This window comes from Copidosoma floridanum, unplaced genomic scaffold (assembly GCF_036245765.1).
Source record: "Copidosoma floridanum isolate Cflo_tuat_1 unplaced genomic scaffold, Cflo_Japanese_pri ptg000021l, whole genome shotgun sequence".
NCBI classification, from domain to species: Eukaryota; Metazoa; Arthropoda; class Insecta; order Hymenoptera; family Encyrtidae; genus Copidosoma; species Copidosoma floridanum.
The window spans coordinates 14,913,942-14,937,671 of record NW_028321898.1 but is presented as its reverse complement, the minus strand read 5'-3'; the positions used below and the strand labels follow the sequence as shown (position 1 = coordinate 14,937,671).

The 23,730-nt window shown below is 34.9% G+C and overlaps 1 protein-coding gene across 1 annotated transcript in view; it reads right to left on the bottom strand.

Moving 5' to 3' along the window:
* Window positions 1-23,730, bottom strand: part of Cad89D (cadherin 89D) — a 278,532-nt gene that overhangs the window by 62,388 nt on the left and 192,414 nt on the right. The window contains exons 16-18 of the mRNA XM_089594166.1: window positions 22,673-23,117; window positions 21,656-22,222; window positions 21,043-21,255 (exon numbers count right to left, since the gene is read on the bottom strand). Of these exons, the coding sequence (XP_089450292.1) occupies window positions 21,043-21,255; window positions 21,656-22,222; window positions 22,673-23,117 (1,225 nt within the window). The remainder of the gene's footprint in view (window positions 1-21,042; window positions 21,256-21,655; window positions 22,223-22,672; window positions 23,118-23,730) is intronic.

Genomic DNA, 23,730 nt, shown 5'->3' with positions numbered 1-23,730 from the left:
CAGCTTTTCATATCTTTGTGCTAGCAAAACATACAAGAAGGCACAATTAAATGCCTATTTTATGAATAAATATTTGATATTCTAATTTTCTTAGTATAATTTTCTAATTATTTACGAGGAAAATTAATAAAGCGAGTAAAAAGCCGATCTTATATAATTCCATTTTCAAGATATTCGTAAGATTGACGATTATTAAAGACTTTTTTAAGTTATATATGGTCAAGTTTTGACTTCTAAGCTTTTTGACCTTTAAACTCATCAATACACTCGAGTTAAAATCCCTTTATTCACTATTTTTACATAAATACATAAATAAAATAGATCTGGAGGATCATAAGGAATGTTTAGCTCTCTGCTTCATTCTGATGGCAAGACACAAAACAAGGGCGATTTAACGCGCATTTTTAGGTTAAGTTCTGATGTTTTGACCCACTCGGAATGCTTTCGTAATAATTCACGAGGGAAATGAATAAAGAAAAGAAATTTTGTTTCTATGCAATTTCGTTTTCAATAAAATCTTAAAATTGACGGTAAAACAAAATTTTGAGGTTAAGTTTCGTGAGATTTTGATAATGAAGTTAAAATAAGAGTTATATTGTATTGACATAATTGTTATGTAACTAAAAAAAAAATTTGCTTCAGATTTTTTTGCACTGGTGCGATAAAGAAAAAATTGGTGTTTGATGCTAATTTTGAGGTTAGGTTTTGATTTTTAGGCTTTGACAGTATTTTTTCTTAAGTTCAGATTCAATACCAAAGAAAATAAAAAATAATTTACAGTTCTAGCTGCCTTCGTTCTTGAGATATTGGGTTTTAAACAAAAAAAAAAAAAAAAACAAATCCACTCACTGTGGCGGCGTACCTCCCTCCATCACAGTTTCCATACATAGAGACTTCCAGGCTAAAAGGCAGGCTACCCGTAGCCAGCTCCTTATCATCAGGAATAACAGTAAAGAATAGCTGGAAGTTTCACCACTGGCACTTTTTAGGGCCATTATAAGTATTTACGTTCCCTACTTAACCATCAATCTCATCAGTTCTTTTTAGGGACCACCTAAGTGTAAACTACCTTGCCAACAAATACATTTTTACTACTATTTTCGAAAGCAATTCGTCGACTAAAAGACTATATTAACTAAAGACGGCCACTATCAAACCAAGTCAGCCATTTACTGGCAGTCGTCACAAGCGGAGTTGTTCTTCGCAAGGCTGGAAACCCGGTGACCGACGACCCTATATTACCCTTTCGACTCTAAGCGTTCAACCGGGAATCACCAATCTTCTCCAAGGTCTACACTGGACAAACCTATAATAACTATGAAGGAAAAAAAACTTGAGCCAACGGGACAGCCTCTACTGGGCAGGTATCACTAACCAATCTCCCCATCTAAGATCACCAAAACAATTGAATCTGCAAATAAAAAAGGTGCTTCAGACACCAACGTCTTCGACGTTATACCAGGAGACGTTGATAAAGATCTTTACAACTAGCTTCAAAGCTTCGAACTTTGTAATTTTTCTCCCAATCAGTCTGGGGCTTTAACAGCAGGCCAGAGAAGATGATCCTGAGATATCGAGGCAGTCACAATTGCTGTTAACTAAAGTCAAGAAAGAGTTTACTTAATAAGCTCACCGGTCTTTTTTAGGGCAATCGGACGTCGAACTACCTTGCCAACAAATATATTAGAACTTAACAAAGTTAACAGCAAACAGCCTTTAGTGGTCACAAAAAATTTCAAGCTTGCCAAAAGTCACAAAAGGGTGAATTGGAAGAAAAACTTCAAATGTATCTAATAAATACAATTTAAGGCATCAAGAAACTGACGCAGAAAATTTATCGAGATTTGAACAGCAGCGTCAAAATCGACAAATAAAGAATCCATTAAGTGAGAGATCAGTTTTTCATGGTACCCTCACAGCAATCTCTGAAATCTTTCAAGAACCTAATTCAGATTCATAAGCAAGTAGAAAATGTATTAGTGTTTTTGTGGCAATAAAAAATGTAGGGTTTAAGGTCCAGGACTTTGTTGTTTCTGTAATAAAGTTATGTGATAAGAGAAAAAAATTTTTTTTTATTATATATTTTTTGTGAGTTTAAAATCTTTAAAAAATTAAAATCTTAAAAAAATAGCCTTTTTTGTGAATTATACGGGAGAAACTGCAAATCAACGGCCTTTTAAGGCCAACGATTATTTTATAATATTAGGAATGCACGGTACTTTTCAGCATAATTATTTTTTTTCACGTTTTATAGCGTTTTACTTGACAAAATAAACTATATGCATTCCGAACAAATATGTTTGTAATAAGAAGATTTTGGTTCTAAGGAGTGTCAAACTATATGTAAAATTTCTAACTGAAAACGTTTTACATTACATCTCAACACACTACGGTGTTTTATCGGATGAAGCCGAGACGGGGGGCCGCTAGTCTTTTATACGCGTTCTGTTAAGGTTTAGCATTTACTTTTTTTCGTTTTGTATTTGGAGGTCACGGAAAAGTTAATCAACTTGGAGGCATTTTCATGAATGGGTGGCCTCTACCAGACATTGTTCGGCCAAAAATAGTTGAGCTAGCTCACAGTGGTGTCCAACCCTGTGACATCTCCAGGCAGCTGAGGGTCTTCCATGGCTGTGTATCAAAAATTCTGTCCCGGTAAGTTGACCATTGTCGGTCAAATATTTATTTCTTAACTATTATTTTACTTTTACGCTGGTTTTTCTTCGAACATGGTTTTGGGGCCCGTAATTAATCTATCAGCCTGACCATTTTACCATGCGATAATGCAGTAACTAAAACTAAGAAAATTAATTAGTGAGATACAAGTCTGTTATTGATGCGACTGATTGTAATCGGAAAACAAAAAGAACCTCAGTATAGTACTAATCGAATTAATGTTTTAACTATTTTTAGTAATCACCTCTTTAAAAAAAAATTTTATGAATTATGTAGCACTTCAAACGTTCATGATTTTAAATGACTACTACCTTATACCTAATTACTTAGACAATTGTTATGATAAAATTTCGAATGTAAAGAAAATATTTTTTAATGTTTCAAAGGTATACCAGTAACCAATCATGAATAAATAAGTTTACTTTTCTTATACATTGATTTTAACAAAAAATACTTTTTCGCATTGAGTATTATTTTATATTTGACTGAGATGTATAGATTTTCTCATCTTTTGGTAAACTTTATTTTCTTTCATCCATTCGAAGTACAGCTCAGGGTTTCTTTTTAAACGAAAGTTCATGTTGACACTTAAAAAAATACTTTAAAGAATTTTAACCATTCTGAATCTCTTAGTGCTTTTGTCATTTTTTATTAGAAGATTCTTTATACTATCCTTATATTTTTCTACCTTTTTGTTTGGCATACTTAAGTATTACGAACTACGTAAAGAAACTTTTGATTTTACTTTTGTTTTCGTTTCATTAAATTTTTTTAAGGAATGTGTGACTTCAAAATAATCAATGGTTAACATATGTACTACCATATGTCGTGTGGGAGCACAGCCGATCCAACATGGATTGCCTGGTCCAAATTAAAAAGGGATTAGGGCAGAATGAGCAAAAAAAAAGGGGGGGGGCTCACGTAACAAGAAATCAATCAAAAAAATAGATAAAATAAAAAACAGAAATAAAATTAAAAACGGGGGGGGGGAATAAATATAAATAAAGGGAGATAAAATAAAATAAAAAAAATAATAAAAAATAAGTTGAGAATTTAAATTTTGGTAATAGGGGGTTATGATGCGTGATTACCTCTAATTGAACAGAGGTTAATAAATAAAGAAAACCAATTTAATGGGAAAAAGCCAGTGGCATAAAAAACCCAGATTTATTAAGAAACGAAAGCAGATACAAATTGATGAAATTGATAACGAGTGAGATATGAAAATGCGGAATTTCAAATGTGGACTGGTCTTGTGTGCGTAAATGCGGATGTGTATGATTTTACGGAAGGACCTACTGGTAACGACTTCCGGTGTGTGAGTATGTGAGGAATTAATGAAGGCAGGAATAAGATTCCCTTGCAAACCGGCGGGCCCTGCTTGGTCGCACGAGTCAACTCAAGGCTGGTGAAAGCGGACCGACGTCCGGAAATGCGGAATTGCCCCTTGCGACAATTCAGACGCAGCTGGCGCTGCGATCGATGGATCGGGCGAGGAGTTAACTATTCCGTCTCGAGAGGCGTACAGGACTAATGACGCGAAAAAATTTATGCGAGAGGAGAGAGTGATAGCAAGTTGGTTGGGTTGGCGAGGATGTAGAATATGCCCTGGTAATAGTAGCAAAAATGGCGGACTACAGAGAAGTAGAGAGAGAGAGAGAGAAAGAGAGAGAGGTGGAATGTACAGCCACTGGGAAAGGGTTGAATGAAAATGTGGAGCGTGCACGAGCGAGAAAGAATGGGAAAATGGATGAAATGAAACTAAGTATGTAGAATGTAAAGAAATGCAGATAGCAACAAGTAAAAAATAGCTTGAGAACAAAGGTGAAGATAGTATAAAGTTGAGAGAGATATACATATATATTGAATAGGAAAGGGTTAGAGAGAGAATGTCAGACGTATAGGAGCAATAGATCAGCAGAGAAAAAGAGAGAGAGAAATAGAGGAAGACGTGGAAAAGGGTTGAGTATGCGGAGATATGCAGAACGTTGGTAGAGAATGTGGGAAAGATACAGAGGGAGGTTAAATGATTAAAAGTAAAAGAGCGAGTGTAATGAAAGGATGAGGTGGCTTAGCGTTGGCGTGATCCTCTAGTGGGAAGCGTCTGGTACAGCCATCGACTCCTGGTGCACCATGACCTGGAAGCGAGAAGGCAGCAAAATGCAGGCGTTGGTAGCAGAGGAGATGCGTGCGGTTAGGCGTGCAAAAAGCAATAGTGCGAGAGAGCGCGGACTAGCATACGCGAAAGTCTCGACGCCCCACCCACTTCCACTCGTACATTGGCCAGCCGCGAGCCAACCAGCGACGAGCTTAAGCGGGCGCAGAGAAGACATCAGAGAAAAGGTGTATTTGAGTTGAACCGTATACGAACGCTCCATTTGATTTCCGTCTCTCGACGGAACAGTATGGATTCCTTACAATACTTGACAGATACAAAGTTGTGTGTGTGAGTCTTATAAATAAATAAATGTTGTATGTTCCCCGAAGCAAAAGCTGCAATAAGATAATTTGAGTAATAAAATACGTCTGAATTGTATGATCTGATATTCCATATGTTAAAAGTTTTTCTAATAACTGAATGTCCAATTAAAAAATGAATTTTGTGTTGAGGAAAATCTATAGTTTGCAAAAAATCTTGAGACACTCTAAAGAATTGGAACTATTAATTTATGGATCATCTTTTTTTATGCAATAAAGTAGTAATTTCCCTATTCAAATATTGAAAGACATTTGGAAAAATATTTTACAGCTTATAATTTTTTTACTCGGTATTATTAAAAATGTTTAACTGAAAATTTAATTTGTAGTGATGCATGTGATAGGTTATGCACTCTCCTTTTTTTAGCATAACTACCAATGCTACAGTTATTTGGTAGCTTAAACATTGCACAGTCTTTTATTGTCCAAATCATACTGTCCATCTCCAGTAAGTTTGTATCCAACTGCAGGAGGACCTTCGCTATTGCATTTCAATCCCACCTAGTTTTTAACCTAATACATCGTCCTTTACAAAGCTCTTCGATGATTGATATAATTTGATTGCCATGGTCATCACAATATATGTATAATCTATTTATTGCATTATAAAAATGATTTTATAATGAGGTAAGAATAATTTTATTTACACCAAGATTAAACATTAAATCAATAATTCTTAGGCCCTTGTCTGTAAACATCAAAAATGTATAATACTATACATCTATAAATTTTTTCAAACTTTTTTGTGTTAAAAGAGTGTTACGTAGGAAGGACATATTGGTAAGGAGGTGCGTCGCGAGAGTGATCAGTTTATATACATACTAGTGGGGCTCCGCCCCCCTGAGCGCTCCGCGCGCTAACCCCCCCTTTTATTGAGTTATGAGTGTTATTTTTTCAAAAAAAGGTTTGTACTAATATTTTTGAAAGCCTTAAAAAATGATAAAATTAATTGTTAGTATAAAAATAATATGTTGAAGTATATTTTACAGAATTCGGAAGACTATGGCATTATTCGTAAATACTCGGGAATAAATTTTTTACGCTGGGAAATAATAACTAGTCTGCTTTTAAGGAAATATGAAGAACAAGCTGCTAATTTCAAATAAAAGTGGTAAAGTTTATATAGACAGAGAGATGTGCCCTTGACTTTTTGTTGGTGAGCTTTATCATTTCTTCTAGTGGCTCTCTTTTTTAAATGAGCTGTCTATCCTGCATGTGTCAATAGATATTTCTAAGCTTTTATAACTATGTATGCCCCCTGCGCGCTCTGCGCACCAACCCCCGTAGTTGCAAATTACATTTACAAAGTATACAAAAAAACCCGAATTAGATTAATTGTTACTTAAGATTTACATATGTAACAAATGTATATTGATCATGATTAATTACATGAACTTTTAACAATCACTTTTTATTTTCCCTGACTAATAACAGCTATTTCTATGGGATTAGTAGAAGACGATTTTCAAAACGATATAATTCTTGAGAAAGCATGTAATGTTATGCTGCCTTTTCAACTACAAAAATATTTCGCATGGTTTACTGTCTGAAAATTTTTTTGGTAATATTAGTTGGAACAAATACAAAAAATTTTTCATTGAAGATTATAAAGATAATCAAAATAAAGCTCTTTTACATTGAAACGAAATTTTTAATTCTGAAAATATGTCTTGTAAAGATTTCAGTTTACCAGAACCAACAGAAACGATGAAAAAAATATTGATACTGACAATGATGAAAGAATATTTTGTAAACATAAATTCCATTAAATGATTTTACAACTTAGTCATGATCAACGTCGAATTTTTCAAGAAATAATAAAATTTGAGGAAAAAATTTTTTTCATCGATGGTCCTGGTGGATCTGGAGAAACTTTTCTATACAAAAGATCAATTCATTATTTCATATCAATTGAAAAATAATTCTTACGATGGCTTGGACAAGTATTGCTTCTATTCTGCTTCCAAAGGGAATGATCACTTACAGAACTTTCAGACTTCCTTTAGACTTAAGCACTATAGAAAGTGCATTCTTCCAGTTTGAGCCAGATAAACAAAAATTACGTAATGTAAAAGTAATTATTTGGGATGAAGCTGCTATGGTACCGAAAAAAGCGTTAGAAATCGTTGATAGGACTTTAAAAGATTTATCTAGTAGTGATAAACCTTTTGGAAATAAAATAATAATTTTAGGTGGAGACTTTCGTCGAATTCTCCCAGTAGTAAAAAACGGAAGCAAAATTACTATTGTTCAAGGAACCATAAAATTTTCTAATTTTTGGCCTTTATTAAATATTTTTTATTTAAAAAATAATATACATTCAATGGATAAAAAATTTTCTTCATTGCTACTGGATATAGGAGAAGGCAAAATTAAAACTTTTATAATTCCTCAAACATGGAAAATAAATGATATATGTTCTTAAATTATTAAAAATGATGATGATTCTTATATAAGTAAAGCTATATTAACATCTCACAATGAATACACTCATTTTTTTAACAAAAAAATTTGAAATAATATGGTAGGAACATCAGTAACGTACTATAGTATTGATAAAGCAACTCACAAAGGAGTAGATAAATTAGACGATAATATTTATACTAATTTCTCTACAGAATATTTAAATAGCAGTAAAGAAGGTCTTTTTTCACACGAATTAGATTTAAACATCAACGCTATTGTTATGTTAATAGGAAACTTAAATATATCTGAAGGACTTTGCAATGGTACAAGATAACGGATTACAAAATTATTTAAATACAACATCGAAGCTGGAATAATCTCAGGTAAAAAAAAAGGAAATGAAGTCTTTCGTCTAAGAATAACACTCAATACAAACAATTATTCTTCACTACCATTTATATTGCACAGAAAACGATTTCCATTTATCTTAACTCTTCCTATGGCTATCAATAAATCTTAATGACAAAGTTTTGATGCCTTAGGGTTATACTTTAAAAAACCATTATTTTCTAATGGGTAATTATATGTTGCACTGTCTAGATGTTAAAACCAAAAAAAAAATTAGTATCCCAATTGAATCAGAAAATAAATTTGAAATTAAAAATATTGTTTGGAATGAAATTTTAGAGTCACAAAAAAACTATTCTATAGTTTATTACTATTTTTATACTTTCTTGCAAATTTTATCTTTCATCAAAAAAGCAAATTTTAGTACCGTCTAGTACCTAGATTTTTATAATTATAAACAATCCGTTTTTTGTAATATGTTTTTAGATACACCATCATGGATGCAAAATTTTATTAGTGTGACAAACGTAACTCAAAATTTTCAAATCAAGAGTGTCTATCATCGCACGAAAAAATTCACAAAAAAAATTTTTTGTATGTGATCTGTGTAGCATCATAATATTAGACAAGAAAAACTATTTGCGTCACACAAAGGAATTCCAAAAAATTGAAAAAAATTTTAAGTGTATTCAATGCGAAAAAAGTTTAAAAAGAAATTATCACTTACAGAAACATTTGAAAAGTCATGAAAAAAACGTTCAAAAAAATATTTGTCAAAATTGTGGAAAAGGTTATGTAAGAGCAGAGCACCTATAAAGACATTTTAGAGTATGTAATTAAAATAAACATGGTAAGTAAGATAATTGTAACAAAATTTTTTGTTATGGTCAAATAAAATTATATGTGAAAATTAGACCACTTGTAACAGTTAATATATAAGGCTTTACGAATATATTTACATTATATATGGGGAAGCTGGGGGGGAGTCGGGAGGGGAGCTGGGGGGAGCGGGGGGAGCTAGCAAAAAAGTAGGATTACTCGAAAAATGCAAGAAAATGAAAGAATAACTACCTTATTTTGGGGAGCGGGGGGGAGGTGGGGGGAGCAAAACCTCGCTCTAACTCTTATGACTATATAATGTAGGAAGATATATATATATATACATTTCCATAAACACTTTTATTAAAAATATCCCATCTATAAGGCAAAGTCGCGCGTGTGTTTCCAGTCTAGGCTCGTTGTGTCCTTCCGTGGTTATTGCTCGGCGTCTTGATTCGGTAACGCTCGAGTCCCTTGGTAACGTCTGACCCTCATGATAGCGATCGACTGCCGAAAGCTGAGAGTGCGAATCAATTCCCGAATGCGTGAATGCCCGACTGTCGCGATTTGAGGCTCACTGGGCTTTATATTACCTTGTTTCCCACCTGTCGATGCCTTCTTGCTAAAGTAGCCTCGCTGTTTCTAGGGAGAGTCATGCCTTGCATATCGTACGTTACAAGAGATTCATTTTGATATTTTTGACACATAGCTACATTTTTCTAGCACTCATCGGATTATTTGAATCGTTAATTTTTATACACTTTTTTTCAAAGTTTCATCATGAATCACCAACATTGTAGATTTTTTTTTGTTTCTGTACTCTGTGCTGTAAACCTAACCAATCTTTTTAAGTGTGTTAACTCCAACTTTCGATCAGTGGCATCCTCTGAAAAGTGTTTTGGGAGTGTATTTGTTATACAGCCATATATCTACGGTAATAATTAAATAGAAAATATTCAAAGGTGAACAATAAGTTCATTTAAACTTCCAAAACGCTTCTATACTTAACCATAGACGCTTCATTTAACTATCAATCGTCACGAACTAATATTATTGTGTTTGTATATTTTTTACTGCAGTAATAATTTTGAGTCATACAATTATCACCATTTATTTGTTTCTTATTGAGCACCAAGATCTGTAACTGGTTTGAAAGTTGCACAAAGTAGTACTTTTTAAGCATCATTTTCGCCAACTTGAACAGTCTGTACTTTTCTCTGACAGCTTTTCTTATCTTCACTCACTGATGTACAACATCTTTCTCTTATTGGTACATTGGTATGTAACGATCATAATGATTCAATGTCTTGTGGCAGACTGTTAGTACTGCTCTAGGTATGTCCTTAATAAAATATGTAACGAATTATCAAAACCTTTTTTGTATTAACCATTTATTATTTCTTTTATCTTGTTTTTATATCAACAAATTATTGTATGTCAATTTTAATACATTTTGTTGTATACAAATTGGACGAGATTTTAAGTATTAGCTTTCAGTTGCCTTGGACGAATATATTGTGCTCTTTGACATTCATGCTTATCAGCCATATGTATCGTCAACACGTGGTAACAGCAATAAAGTTCTAATGTTGATTCAACATTAACACTTGTGTCTTTTACAATTTTGAAGTTTGCAATTTATTTCTAAAAGACTAGCCAAAGCAGATAAAAATAGAGCACTAAAAAATACAACATTGACATATAACGCCATTTGTTATTCGAAGAAATAAAATGTGAGATAAATTCTAAAGAGGTAGATAAAAGTAAAAATATTAACTTAACTACCCTTATAAATATTAGCTTATGTTTTGTCTTGATTAAAAATCATCAATAAATTCAGGTTGGCTTGGCGTTTAAAAAAAAAGATACTAGTCTTACTAGTGATAATGGATTCTTTTATACCATGTTTCCACTGATAATGATTTTTGGTTTTGCTAAAGACTATTCTAAGATAGTTGTTAAGGTAACACATGAGTTTATCCTCACAATACCAAGAAATGATATAAATGCAGTGTTTCAAACTCTATTTAATGCCGATAGTGTTAATATCGTGGTAGTAACAATTTTGGAGACCTTTTAAAATCGTTACATTACAGCTTAAATCACTGATACCCTATGTGGTAATGTCAGATTAAAACGAAATTAATCTATAAAATTATTTACAAAAAGATAAGTTTCTATGGATGAGATTTTAAACTTGGGAATCACTACGTTACTAAGTACTTCATAAAGCCACATTTTAACCTTTAAGACTAACTATAAAAAACAGAAATATGTTATGGCTGGTATCTTTAATCCCTGCAGGTTAAGAAGTGTTAAACTCTATTTAAATTAACAATATTATTTTTAGGGTTATCTAAAACCTAATGTAACGCAAATATCAGTATACATTGCTATATAATACGTATGCTAATTTTTAAAATTAATACTAAGGTAAAGATTGTGCACCTCTGCTAAGAAAAGAACACTTTTTCAACCGAATACCTTTAATTGCCCTTTATCATTCCAAACAAAACGAATGATTAGAAAATTCTCCAGTTGATGTAAGACTAGAAATTGAATCACATCATAATTGTTCAGCTAATAGATCAGCTTACTGCTTTATTTTTTTTTAATAACTTATTCTTAGTCGTTATATGATACCCAAAATATACGTCTTTAAGGGTTAAAAATAATCCTGTACTACTGCTTTATCCTGAAGAGGATAATATTGCATTCCAGTGAACGCAACTTAACCGAAAAAATCACCGTATTCACTAATAAAAAGATTTTAACAGAATACGAAAAAGGAAATGTTAATCATTTATCTGTAGAACCTTAACGAATAATGAAAGAGTGCAAAAACTTTAAAGTAATGTAATAAACAATAATTTATTCAAAAATTAAAACTAAGAATAAAAATAAAATTAACATTTAACTAAAAAACATTAAGGTACTTAGCTAAAGGTTACTGGTTCAATTCTCGAGGGAACTATTACTTTATTTTTTTTTTTTTGAGGATTAATTCAAAATGGAGAATTAAAATATAATAAAAATCAAAATTTATTTTCTTTACGTAAACACTTCAGTGGTGCGGTGCGGCGTGGTGGGGCAAGTTGGAAATGGGGGAAGTGAAATAAAAAATGCACTTCCGTTATGTATTTTTTCAAGGTCACAATTCTGAGATCATTGGCTTACTAAATCTTACAAAATGTGCGTATCGTAAAAAGTGTTTAGATAAGATATTAATTTTTGCTTGAAGAACAAAAACACATACAGATATATGCACACGATGAAAAAATTTTTCGTGGACACAATTTCTCTCAACACATGCCCTCCGAAAAAAAGCTATCCTCCCACTACTCTAAATAAACTGTGGCTGATAAGAGCTACCAACGATAAGAGCTCATGTTATTTTCTTTAAAGTGGATATATATATATATATATAGTGTGTGTGCGTGTGTGTAAAAATTATCAGAAAGTAAACTCATATATGTGAGTAAATCCACAAAAAATATCCCGTTTTTGTCCCCCATTTTATTAAAAAAAAAATTTTTTGAGGCACACCCTTAAAACTGAGCTCTTTTACTCGTGGTGTTATGTACTATAATGAAAAAGTTTTGAACACGAGGTTTCGTGAGGGTGACACCCTTTTTCCGCGATTTACATGTTACAATTATATCTTCATGCATGTGTGATAACTATAGATATAATTTTAACACGTACATCATGGAAAAAGGATATCACTCTCATTGAAACCCATGTTCAAAATTTTTTCCTTATAGTGCATGGGATTACAAGAAAAATAAGCTCTATTTTGAGTGTGCCTCAAAAAAATTTTTAGAAAGAAGTTCTTTATCTCGCGTACTGGGGGGGGGGGCTGGAATTTTAAAAACGACAGATTGTATGAAACGAAAGTCGCTTATCAGAAGTCTTTTCCTCCTGAGTTTCCCCCTATACCCCGTCACCCTCACTATCAGTCCCCTAGACACTTCCCTTCATCCTATGTCTTCCAACCGTGATTCACTATCCTCCTTCACACCTCCGCCCACCATTTCCCTTCACACTCCCAAGCGATTAATTTTCCAACAAATTTAAACTTTCTTTTCCCACAGTAGTTTATGACTTAGACCTACTGATCTTACACCTATTTTCGTTGCTGCCTCCGAGAATCTTTCATGCCATTTTTTAGGACTGACTTTAAGGCCGTAGAGGGCTCTCTGAAGCTTGCATACCTTGCTCTGTTTTTCCAGATCGGAACAGACCAAACCTTCTGGTAACTCCATATATATCTCGTCGTCAAGAGTACCATTTAAAAATGCCGTTTTAACGTCAAGCTGACATGTATCTAAATTTAACTTATTGATTACAGCCAAAGCAGTTCTTATTAAAGTCAGTCTTGACACCGGGGCGTAAGTCTCTGTAAGATCATACTCATTTTTATCTTTAAAACTCTGTATTACCAGCCGTGCTTTATGTTTCTCACATCCTTGAGCATCAACCTTTTTCTTAAGAACCCATCGGGAATCGATGATATTCGGACGTTTACCATTTACCAGTCCTGCAGGTCTGTTTACCAACTTCCAGACTCGATTCTTTGCCATTGAGTCAAGCTCTTCTTGGATGGCTTTATTCCAGCCTTCTTTATCCACAGCCTTCATTGCTTCTTTATATAAAGCTGGATATTTATTTATTTCTGCCAGCAAAGAGTGGTAAACTAGATCTTCCGCATAAATGGCATTATTTCCTGACGTTTCAGTATCACCGTTCTTAAAAATTAGGTCTTTTGTTAATTCTTCCCCGAGAGCTAAGCCCACAAAGCTGACGTCCTTTACACGACTTTCTTGGACCAAGTTGGCGTCCATTGTTTCTATCAATCTTTTCGGCCTTCCTCTTTTCCGTTGTACCACCGGGGGCGCTTCCTCCGATGACACTGTCTCTTCTCTTTCCTTTTCGAATTTTAAAAACCACTCGTCTAGTTTAATATCTACAGTCACATTTTCCCAGTTTTTAATTGAGTTTTTACCAAAAAAGTCTCCATACACAAAACGCTCGTTAAATCTGACGTCCCGACTTTCATGAAACTTTCCTTCATCTAGACAAAGCAGACGATACTCTGTCGGCGTGTATCCTACCGTAACTGCTCGTTTCCCTTTTGCATGTAATTTAGTTTCAGTGTTTCTCTGAATTCTCAAATACGCGATGCAGCCGAATCTTTTCATCTGACTGAGGTCTGTCCTTTTATTCGGAGCCAGCTTCATTAAAGGGATTTCCATGTTATTTAAGCGATGTGGAGTACGATTGTACGCAAATACAGCTGCGTTTAGTGCCAAGTCCCACATGTTTTCCGGGAGTCCCGAATCACATATCAGAGCTCGGACTTTCATTTGCATTGTTTTGTTCAGCCTTTCTGACGTACCATTATGTTCAGGGGTATCCAGACAACTCAGTTGGAGTTCAGCTCCAAGATCATTTAATATTTTTTGCACGGAGCCTCCCATGTACTCGGTATCCTGATCAGACCTTAGATAACACACTTTAGCTTCAAACCCGAGAAGATCTCTACAGCCTTTTACAAAATTATCTAAACATTCACCTGTATCACTTTTGTTTTTCATCGGGTAAGCGATTGCAAACTTGGAATAATCATCAATAAATACCGGAATAAATCTCTATCTTTTTGGGTAAGAGGGCAGACTAATAATTCCCATTGTATCTGAATGAATTATTTGCAGGGGTTGGGATGCTCGTTCACGTACCGAAGGGAAAAGCAGTTTTTGGAATTTTGTTCTTAAACTCACATCACAAGTCTTAATCACATCATCAAATAAGGCTTCTTTCAGACTTTTTACTTCCGGATAGTTTTTCTGCAGTTCCCTTAGATACCCCAACGAAGCATGGCCCAGTCTGACATGCCACAGCATGGCCCCGTTGTTATCTTTAAATTTTTAATAATTTTTGCTAAACGGACTTTGAATGTCTTTTATTTCTTCGGTCAGGACTTTTCCGACTTCGTGAAATTTTCTGTCATTTATTGAAAATACATCTTCAAAACTATCATCATTTAACTTACCGACCGAACTCTCTGAATTTTCCAACTTATTATTTAATTTTATATCTGCAGTTAAATTTTCAGAAATAGTGTGTGCTTTTGACTCAGCCGTCAAGACTTTCATTCTTTTGTTGTCTGACTTAACAAATTCAACCATCCAATAGGATTTTTCATATATTCCCGATTAAGTCGCGAGCACACACTTCTCCCTTCAACTCAACGTCGTTATCGCAATTTTTGAGCAGCAAATTTTCCACTCCCTCCGTTTTCAAGTCTGCGGATGAGTCTGAGTTTGCACATTTTATTTTACCAATTTTGTTTCTGTCAATATTTGTAAAGAATTTTTCTGACTTTGCAAAGTGATCAGTCGCTCCCAAATCAGCGACAAATTTTATTTTATTTTCTCCATCCGATTCTGAATTAGTTACCCAACCTACAGAGTTTGAAAACAGAGTTTTGGGGGGCTCGATCAACGTCAGAGACTCACCTTTATTTGACCCTGAAGCATCTCGTTTTCCCTTTGTCTCCTGGCTCTGGTCAGAAACTTTCTGCCTTTTGGGATCTTTTTCGTCCCTGACCTTGCTAGAGTCCCTTTTCTGCCCAAAGTTTCGGAAATTGGAGCGGCCTCGGCCACTGCCATGGCCACCGCCACGGCCACCTTGATTCCCTCGACTTCCACGGCCCTGCCTTTTAAAATCCCATGAATCAGACTTATTTTGCTCACCACATCTCGGGCTGCATCTCCTGTGAGCTTGGATGTCATTCACGAACGTGCCACACATGTAGCACTTCCTGAGTCCGGTACCTGCCTTCGGACACTTGTCAGCCATATAGTCCCAGTCATCACAGTTGAAGCAGCGGAGGCGGTCCTGGGGCCAAGATGCAGTCAAAGCTGCCCTCGTGGTGCGACCTCCAGTGGCTTCTGCTAGGCCTTCTGACTCGACCTTTAACATGTACGACATGAGGTTTTCAAATGTCATACCCTTTCCATCTCTGCTTTGCATTTGAAGCGTGAAGTCTGTCACCTGCACGCTAGGTACCGCTCCAATTACGGCAGTATAAAAGGCATCTCGCTTTTCTTCTTCAGAAAAGGGACCAGACGTACTTATAGTCTCATAATTTCCGACCAGTTCCTCAAATTGGCAACCGATTCTTTCCCTTTGTAAAATTTAATTTCATGCAATTTTTACGAATCGCGGCCGTTGTAAGGGGTGTCTTCCCCTTCTTAAGTTCTTTGAACCTCCTGCCTTTCTTCCTCTGCCTTCCTTGCCTCCTCGTTTGCTTTCTCCTGCCTTTTGATCATCTGACTAATCGCGGCCATCATCTAGTCGAACCTAGCCAGCATGATGTTTTCTGAAAAATTTTCATTTTTCTGTTTATCTGCCATATGTAACTTCGTTTTGCTGACGTTTATCCATTTATATTTTTTTTTTTATGGTTTGCACTTTCTTTACTTTAAGTTGGGTATTTTCCGGTGTGCGCGACGGGGAAGAGGGGGCTGCTTCGTGTACAGACTCATTTCTGCCTAATTTCTGCCAAAGATTTTCACTGTCTACATTTATCCCATCAAAGTTTCGGACTTCTAACATTTCGGACTTTTTCGCATCTGACATTTTAAACACATCGACCGACTTTTCAAATAACCCGGGCTTATCACGAGCAGGTTCCTCGCTTTCCCCGTCTTCCCTGAATAGATTTTCTGGCAACGTCACTTTGCCTCCCTTCTTACAAATAAATTCAATGATGTATTTGTAATCGTCACTGATCAGGTAATCTAAAACAAAAGACGGACATTGTTTTCAGGGAGTCAACTAGAAATCGACCGAACGCAAGCCGAATCTAGTCAACGTGGCCCGAAGCGTGTTCTCGTGCTCGAACACAAAGCACGATTGCACGCTGGGCACTCACACAGCCGCGCGCGACCGAACACAAGTCTAACGTGACTGTGCGAGTCACACGGAAAATAATTTCGTCTACACACCTTTGGCAGGAATATCCCTTTGCCTGACACATGCCATTATTCCCCTTTTATCCACCAACAAGATGGCATTTTGTTGTCGCCCCTCTGACTTGACTTGGGATGAAATTCCCCGACATATTCTCGACAGAGCATCGATAGTTTGCTCGTCCAAAAGAAAAAGTAGATATTTCAAAATATCAGCCTTTTCTGACTGAATTTGAAAACCGCCTTGAATATTTATTGCCTAGAGTTCAATTAATTAAAAGCACCGGGAAAGGACATATATAATTTTCTGCCAACACACGTTCAAACTTTCCCAGTTCAGACATTTATATTGTAACGCGCACGCAACAGTCAAGGCGACAAGAACAAGATACGCGAGAAAACACGAAAACAAAACATAAACGGCCTCGTAATATATTTTCAGTCAAAAAGCCTCGCGTCAACACGAGAGGGAGAGAGAGAGACCAAACTCTCTCCTCAGCCGCAGTCTGTTGTCCCCCTCTCGATCCGCCCCGCTCTTGCATGTGCGTGTCGCGCTACCGACGCCACGTGTTTCTTGGAATCCCGCGCATTTCCCAAAATGCACAAGAAATCCCTTTTTTTTTTTTTTTTTTTTTTTTTTTTTTTTTTTTTTACCTGACGTCGTAGCGTCCAACCTAGGCATCACTCGAAAAAACAAAGTGTTGACCTACCACTGATCTCGGTTCCGGCGTCCAAAGTTGCTCCCCTATCCTCGACCGTCGTCGACAACGTCTAGTTAACAACGGACTCGGCCTGGTCACCATGGGTCACGCTCTCGGCCGCTTCCTCGATCAAACTCTCTTGTCCATCCTTTGCTGTCTCAGCCCTTTTTGCCATCCTCCCTTTTGTCACACTCACCCACACAAAAAAATAAAAAATAGATCACGCGCGGTGATGCGAGTCTGGGGCCCGTAACCTGAAGAGGTGTTAGTAAAGGGGTGCGCGAAATAAAAACGAGTATTTTTAAGTAAGACAAAAAGTTTATTTAATTAGACTGCCGATCGACGTAAAACACAACTGACTTGATACAGTTTACAGACTTATTACTGACAAAACGAACAAAGACAATAAAGCTAGAGCCGACGAGAGGTGTAGAAGACACGGTGGCTTACACTGTACTGACTATAGGGCCCACAAGTATCACCTTGCCTGTGGCGCTGTCCTACACACTATATATACTGCCTAATTAAAAGTCGTACATGCCAACAGTTACTATGTCACATAATTATTTAAATATAGTAATTTATTCAATCAATGATAAATGAATTATGTAAGATCATTATATATGTATGTTTCGAGTTACATATCATTTTAATGGTTTTTTAGGGCGCTTAATTTGAATTTGACAAACAAATAAAGACAAAACGTGATTAAATAATTATTTAAAAACTAGCAGCCCTCCGTCTTGGCTTCGCCCGAGACTTACTAAATGGAACACCGTAGTGTGTTGACATGTAATGTGAAACGTTTTCAGTTAAAAAATTTGACATTTATTCATGACACTTCTCAGAACAAATATCTTCTTATTAAAAACATAGTTGTTCACAATCCATACAGTTTATTTGGTCTAATAATAAGCTGTAAAAATTAAAAAATTATAACCATGCTGAAAAGTACCGTGCGTTCCTTATGCCATAAAATAATCGTTGGCCATAAGAAGCGGTTGATCTGCTTCAAGATTTTAAACTCCTAAAAAATACATATTAAAATAAATTTTTTTTCTTTTATCTCACAACTTTCTTTTCAGAGCAACAAAGTCCTGAAGCTTAATCTCTACATTTTTTATTACCACAAAAACACAAATTTATTTTCTACCTATTGAAAAATTTAAATTTAGATCTTTAAAGATTTAAGAAATTATTGTGAGGGTAAAATGAAAAGCTGATCTCTCACGTAATGGATTCTTTATTCGGCGATTTTGGCTGTTCCAATCTTAATAAATTTCCTGCGTCAGTTTCTTGACGCCTCAAATTGTATTCATTAGATACATTTGAAGTTTTCTTTCCAATATACCCTGTTGCGACTATTGGCATACTTACGACTTTTGTGACCCCCAAAGACCGATGAGCTTAGTAAGCATACTCTTTCTCGACTGAAGTTAACAACAATTGTGACTGCCTGGATACCTGAGGGTGATCTTCTCTGGCCTGATTTTGAAGCCCCAGACTGATTGGAAGAAGAATTAATAAGTCCGAAGCTTTAGGGCTAGTTGTAGTGCTCTTTCCTAACGTCTCCTGGTATAACGTCGGAAACGTTGGTGTCTAAAGCACTTTTTTTTGCAGACTCAGTTGTTTTGATGATCTAAGATGGAGAGATTAGTAGAGATTGGTTTGTAATGCTTGCCCATTGGAGACTCTCGTTGGCTCAAGTTTTTTTTCCTTCATAGCTGTTAGGTTCACCCAGCGCAGACCTTGGAGAGAATCGGTGATTCCTGATTGAATGGTTAGAGTTGAGAGGGTAACATAGGGTCGATGGTCACCAGGGTTCTCAGCCTTGCGACGAACAACTCTGCTCGTGATGTCTGCCAGTTAACGACTGATTTGGTTTAATAGTGGCCGTCTTTATATATAGCCTTTTAGTCGACGAATCGCTTCCGGAAATGGTAGTAAAAATATATTTGTTGGCAAGGTAGTTTACACTTAGGTGGCCCCTAAAAAAAACCGATGAGATTGATGGTTAAGTAGAAAACATCAATGCTTACATTGGCCCTGAAAAAGGCCAGTGGTACAATTTCCAGTCATTCCCTATTATTATTCTTGATGATAGAGAACCAGCTGCGGGTAGCTTGACTCTTACCCTTGGAGTCTCTATGGACGGAGACCGTACATAAAGGAGGTACACCGCTGATAAAAAAATTTCTCATCTTTGGGTTGTTCTCCGGTTCACCAACCGCTCATCGTTAGTCGGGGAAATGTGGGGATGCTGTTGGGGACACAACCAATCAGAAGGAAGCCGTTATGTCCACCCATGCCCCTCAGGACTGTATTCCCTGGCTTACATTTATAGTATAAACTTCTCTGACGGCACCAGGCCAGATTGTGGTACGGCCACATAACTCTGAAGAGTTGGAACAGGATATGTTCTGGCAAGACACGTCTCCTGGTACTCCCTCGGAGACGTCATCGGTTAAAATAAATTTTTTTTTTGGGGCACTCGTCAATCCCGGAAGTTCAGGGTGACAGTAGACGTAGATCACTTGCCCATTAGAGAAGAGCGTCATCGGTAACCGAGATGCCCAGCTGCACGTCGATCATGTACATTCTCGATGCAGCTCGATGAACTGCCGGAGAATGACTGTATTTTTCTTCGAGACGCTCTGGCGTATTTTAACCACACTTATTTAATTCTGTTGCAGGTAGCTTCGATTTTATGTCAACGCCACCTAGCGGATCCTACTGAACTAAAGTGAAAAGCTGGCATATTTTTGCAAAACTTTGAGCTTATTTATTGGTATTGTTATTAAATTTTTCAAGATAAAAACTATACTTAAATCATCTAGGAAGTGTCAAGAATCGGTATGCAAAATTTCAGCAAAATTGGTTCCGTAGTTTTCGCGGTTAGCGATTACAACGGTCTTAGCGACTTTGCTTTATTTATTAGTAAGATAAAAAAAATTATATTAATTGGCTATACAATTGCAAAAAATAAGTAAGAAAAAAAAGATTGGAAAAAAATTTATGTACAGAATTTAAATTAAAACAATTTAAGCGAAATGCAACGATAAACAATTAAAAACATAAATAAAAAAGGTATTAAATCAAAATAAAAACATTCAATGACCAAAAAATAAAATAAATCAATATGAAATGATAAGAAAAATAAAATAAAAAATGTTATGAAAAATAATTAAAAAATGAGATCAAAAAAAGGGAATGAAATCAGAAAATACATTAAAAAATGAAATAAAATGAAAAAAATAATGGAAAAGAAAATGAAATAAGAATACAGAAAATAATATTTTAAAAAATGAAAAAAAAAATGCTTACAAAAAAAGTAAGAAAAAAAAATGAAGGAAATATGAAAAAATGAAAAAAAAGTAATGGAGACATAAAAGGACATTTTTTGTGGATTTTCTCATATGTTTGATGTAATGTATACTGCACATTTACTCTAGGGTGCATTTTATCAAATATGAGACTTTTATAATGAGAGTAATACAATGCAAAACAGTGTCTATTATAAAATGAAGCATACAGGGTGTATACTTATTGGATTGTGAGTGAGTAGGTACGACATAAGGAATGACATGTTTAGCAAGATATATTAAAAAATAAGTTTTATCAACGGTGTCAAGACATACCAACACATGGGCAGTGTTGCTGCATCCGTCATCCATGCCAGCTCTATCTGTGGCCTTAACGTCGAAGCTGAAAACTCGTCCACCATCGTTGGCGAAACTGCCAGCCACCTGTACTTGACCAGTTACGGGGTCAATGGTGAATTTTGAGCTTTCCTTGCCATTTAGAATCTGATAGCGAATTTGGCTATTTATTTCTTTGTCAAGATCTTCTGCCTGTGCCAGAAAAATGTGGCTATAATATTTCAATGTATTTACAGACATATGCTCGACACAAACAAACAATGATTATACTGCTAGCTTATGTCAGATGTTGTGCAAAAAATAGTACGTTATTAGTTAAAAATATACTGTACTTTACAGAGAGTTACTAAATGCGACTTATAAAAATTAAATTCAAGTTTATAAGTACAATACGTATGAAAGTATAATGACAATCAAGATGTTTTCTTCGCTTAATTTTTTTTAGCCATTAAGTGATATTTTAAAGAACTGTTTCTAATAACGTAAATCTAAGTTTGTACGTAAAAAATCTTATGACTCAATGCCAAAAAATCTCTTGTTAACTTATAAAGTCAAATAAATTATTTTCAGCAACACCAGTAATTTCTTGTACCTCAATTTTAATAATATTGTATCCATAGTAAGCCGAAGTTGGGACAGTTCCTAAAAATGATCCACCGTTCGATTTGAATTTTGGTTCATTATCATTGATATCTTTTACTCTCAAGATAATTTTCGCCTCATTTGGCCTAAGTCCGTTCAGTCTCTCGTCCAGCACTGGATATAACATCACTGGCATTCCTCTAGCTATTTTCACTTCATCCACTGTCACCCTTAACTCATACTGTTCTTGTTTCTCACGATCTGGACTTATTAATAAATACAAAGATCCATTTTTTGGATCAAGACTAAAGTATTCTTTCAAATAAGAATCATCTTTTACAATACTGTAACGTATCTGTTTATTTTTAAAAGTATTAGAGACATTAAGATCCAGTATTTTTAGTGGAACTAAGGAATTCTCATCCACCTCCACTTCATAGTATTTATGCTGAAAAGTAGGGCGTTTTGGATCTTCCAGTCCTTCATCTACATCTAATATTGTTACAAATAAAAGTGCAGTGGAAGTTAGGCTTGGTGATCCCAAATCACTTGCAGTGATCGTCAAGTTGAATGAATTCTGTAGAACATACATTGTTTAAGTAAATTTATATTAAATGTTTATCTTGCATTTATTTATGATAAGCTAGGACCATATCAAACTTGTGAGGAATTTCTGTATTGTCAATCATTATATGAAGTTATTAACTAATTTTTTTTAATAATATGTCAAAAGAAGCTGTATTACATGTTTGTGGATACAATGACTTGAAACTGAAACGTTTTTTTATCGATACGTATTTGTGTATGAATGGTTAAAAATCGCTAAATTAATTCGTTCTTTTTTCGTTCGTAACAATTTTTTAAATTTGAATTCGGTAGTTACTTAAAGATTAAAATGCGAAATAGTAAAAAGTCTACATTTTTAATGGATATGAACATACTATGGGTGAAACGTACCCAATTTACTAAAAAAAAGAGTTTTTATATTTCATAATGGTCATCGATATTATAGTATTAAACTACAAACCTGAGTTTCGTAATCCAGATTTCCAACTGTTATTACTGCACCGTCTTTACTATTAATAGCAAAATACTGAATTTGCCCTTTAATATGCATCAAGTCAAACAAAACAACGCCGTTACCATTTCCAGTAAAATCTGAATCATTTGCATACACCTTTGAGACGGCTGTACCAATTGGACTATTTTCAGGCAGTGAAGCATAATAAACTGGCACTAAATGTTGCTTTGTCTCTTTCTTATCAATATTTCTTGATGTGTTTGGTATTTTTCCCACACTTTGGTAGCCATAAAACGTAGGGTGGTTGTCATTTAAATCTGTTATATGCAGCTCAACATCAACACTAGAATACAATTTTTCAGTGCCATTGTCTCTAGCTGTAACTTTGAAGTTATAGACATCACGACTTTCTCTGTCAAGAGTGCCAGTAACGTAAATTGTTCCATAGTACCTATAAATGATCAAATAAACATCATTATCTTTAATGTTTACCTGTTCAAATACCATTATCCTTTAGTACCTTTATGCATTATTTCATGGTAAATATTGTAAATATCGAAAGAAATCAGCTAATAATTATCTCTTTAGCTTCCAAAATGAATCAATAATTATAATTATCAATTTAATACAAGAAAAATTAAGCAATCTCATATGTAAGAAATCTTACAATATTTCTTCATTCAAGCAGGGAGGAGAATCAAAGAAATTTTCTTATGCAACTGTATGATTAAAAGCTATTATGAAAAATTTATTTTGGAGTAACTTTGTGATAATAATTATGAAGTTGAATTCCTACAATCTTTTTGAATTTTTCAAAGTACTTATGTTTCTCTCTTGAAATTAAAGTACAATGACGAACATTTGCATAAATATTTAGGGAGCTATTTCAAAAAATCAACAATTCTTAACAGAAGTAGTTTTACAAAAAGTCATTTTATTCATTTTTTATGTGAAGAGTTGACAGCAATATTATATTCACTTTTTTTTCCAGAATAGTGCGTAAAAAAAGATGTTTTTCTAATAGTGTATGGAAAACAGACTCATTCTTAATCGTAGTTACATTT